At 39.2% G+C, this 2,990-nt stretch overlaps 1 protein-coding gene across 1 annotated transcript; it reads left to right on the forward strand.

Annotated features, from left to right (window-relative positions):
- The first annotated feature begins 451 nt into the window (after positions 1-451).
- Positions 452-2,308, forward strand: LOC149266434 (heat shock cognate 70 kDa protein-like). The gene has a single exon (XM_089408209.1). It carries the CDS (start codon positions 452-454, stop codon positions 2,306-2,308), a length of 1,857 nt encoding a protein of 618 aa, XP_089264335.1.
- The last annotated feature ends 682 nt before the right edge of the window (positions 2,309-2,990 follow it).

Here is a 2,990-nt window from a genome sequence, read left to right on the forward strand (position 1 = left end):
GGTGATGAATCTTTTTCCACCCTAAAAACAAGATTCATTTTTCACCGATCATGTCCAGTCACGCCTCGGTACTAGGTAGACGACTCCCATAACAAATGACTGTATGAGGTGAAATGCCTGACGGCGTTATTCACTGAGACAAATGACTGTATGAGGTGAAAAGCGTGACGGCGTTATTCACTGAGACATGTCTGAAAATCTGACTTCAATTTTCATCCGTGTCGAGTTTCACTTCCAATATAATAGACATCATGTTAATTAAAGAAAGTAATTGTAACCATTTATTTGGCATACCGCCACTTTCAAGCAAGAAGGCCAAACAAAATTAAATATAGTGGATTTCCGTAGTCCAGAATTTTTCTGCTAAATCTATAAATTGCATGCTCCGCTCTGTCTCCACGGATACGAATTGTGAACTTGCTGTTACTAGCGATTAATATTAATCATGGAGATGGATGAGAAACGTAAAGGTAAAGCTATTGGCATTGATCTAGGGACAACTTACAGCTGCGTAGCAGTGTGGCAGCAAGACAGAGTCGAAGTTATTGTTAATGATCAGGGCAACCGGACCACTCCTTCCTGCGTTGCTTTTACCCCCTCCGAGAGGTTTGTGGGAGACGCTGCAAAATACCAGATCGCCACTAATCCCAGGAATACCATCTTTGATGCCAAGAGACTCATTGGAAGGCGATTTACTGATCCCTCTGTGCAGAGTGACATGAAACTCTGGCCCTTTACTGTGATTGCTGGAGAAAATGAAAAGCCCCTTATCCAAGTTGATTACAAGGGTCAAAGGAAGGAATTTGCAGCCGAGGAAATCTCTTCGATGGTATTAATCAAAATGAAGACGACGGCCGAAGCGTACCTCAACTCTGAAGTGGAGAATGCCGTTATCACTGTACCCGCCTATTTTAGCGATTCTCAGAGAAGGTCTACTAGAGACGCGGCTACGATTGCCGGTCTTAACGCCATGAAAATAATTAATGAACCCACTGCCGCGGCTATAGCTTACGGATTTGGTACAGAGGTTTATTCCTCCCATGGAAAGAAGACTGTCTTGATTTTCGACCTTGGCGGAGGCACCTTTGATGTTTCCATTGTTAATATCGAGAGAGGTAAATTTGAGGTGAAGGTTGTCGGAGGGGACACGCATTTGGGTGGCGAAGATTTTGACAACAGAATGCTCAATCACTGTGTTCAACATTTCAACAGAAAAAATAAAACGGAAATGAACACAAGTGCTAAAGCTCTTCGGAGGCTCCGGGCAGAATGCGAAAGGGCAAAAAGAAATTTGTCTTCCGTGGTAGAGACTGTGATTGATATCGACTCTCTATACGAAGGGCTGGATTTTCACATGAAAATTACAAGAGCCAAGTTCGAAGAGCTCAACACCGATTTCTTTGACAAGTGCATGCGAATCGTCAGCGAATGTCTCGAAGATGGCAGGATGAGCAAAGAAGAAATTAACGAAGTTGTATTAGTAGGAGGTTCCACCCGCATTCCAAAGCTACAGGAACTCCTTCAACATTTCTTTCATGAAAAAAAACTCTGCAAAAGCATAAACCCCGATGAGGCTGTTGCATATGGCGCCGCACTTCAGGCGGCAGCCTTGAACAATGAAGGCATCCAATTCGTCCTCATGGATGTCACGCCTTTGAGCCTTGGAATCAGTATTAACAAGGGTGTAATGTCTGTAGTCGTTCCCAGAAATACTCTCATTCCAACTCAGAGAGACGCTTCTTACACGACAGCGGTTGATAATCAGGTACGAGTGCCTTTTCGAGTGTATGAAGGCGAGAGAGCAATGGTTGCGGACAACAATCTGCTGGGTGAATTTCAGTTGAGTGGAATTCCGGCGGCCCGTTGTGGAGTGCCAAGCCTTGCAGTTGTCTTTGAATTGGACGCAGACGGAATTCTGAAGGTGTCAGCCCGGGAAAGGGGAAGTGGGGTAAGCAATTTCATTACTATAACGAACGATGGTGGTCGGCTGAGCAAAGAGGAGATCAAGAAAATGAGAGGTGATGCCGAGAGATTCAGAAGGGATGATGAAGAGGTAAAGAAGAAGCACACTGCCAGGGTCAATTTAGAGAATTACGTTTACAACATGAGAAGCAGAGTGAAAGAAGCCGAGAGCAAGGGAGAGATGAATGTGACAGTGGCAGCGGATATTGTGCAGATGCTGAATAGTGTGGAGGAATGGTTGGATGAGAAGGAGAGTGCGCAGCTTTTCGAGTTGGAAGAGAAATTGAGAGGTTTGAAAAATGAAATGCAAACTTTGACAGGAGAAGGAGAATTAGATGTTAGTTGAAATTGTGTGATGCACCGTTTTGTAGAAAGTTAATAGACATTGGTATATCATGTTTTGGTCTTGGAACAACATAAACAATTTTTTGTCTTTTCATATTTTGGAGGCTCTGTTAGTATTATGCCTATAAAGTATTTTGGTGAACATTTGAATGTAGTGGGGAATTTTCAAATGATGGGCAGTTCTGTTTACAAATTTGATGTTATGGGAAGATGGGGTTTACAATGTTTTTCATCAACTTTGTTTTTGGGCGTTTTTATATTTATGAAATACGGTGATGCAGATCTATTTTAACTTCTAATTTATTAAATATTCCGAAGAGTTTTTATTAAATGTATTTGCTATATGAATTACGAAGATTTATTTATTAATTATAAATAATAAATAATAAATTAATTATATTTAAAATAAAATAATGTTGTTTTAATGATAAATTATATGTGTTGGTTTTAAATGTGTAGATTTATCTTTTCGGATGTAATTTCTATTGAAAATATTTTAAATATTCATAAAATTAATCTAATTCATTTAATAATTTAATTATATTTAAAATAAAATAATATTATTAAATATTAATTTAATTCATTTTACATTAGTTTTATAAAGCATGTATTACATTAATTCTATAAAGCAGGTAGAGGAATTAAATTGGTTGAGCTGTAAATTTTTTTGATCAATTTTATGT

This window comes from Pinus tabuliformis, chromosome 6 (assembly GCF_031772625.1).
Source record: "Pinus tabuliformis cultivar Carrire ecotype Pingquan chromosome 6, CPIR1, whole genome shotgun sequence".
Classification (NCBI taxonomy): Eukaryota; Viridiplantae; Streptophyta; class Pinopsida; order Pinales; family Pinaceae; genus Pinus; species Pinus tabuliformis.

Bases quoted from the DNA above. Each gene is read 5' to 3' on its own strand.
- LOC149266434 (XM_089408209.1), top strand. From the start codon at position 452: ATGGATGAGAAACGTAAAGGTAAAGCTATTGGCATTGATCTAGGGACA.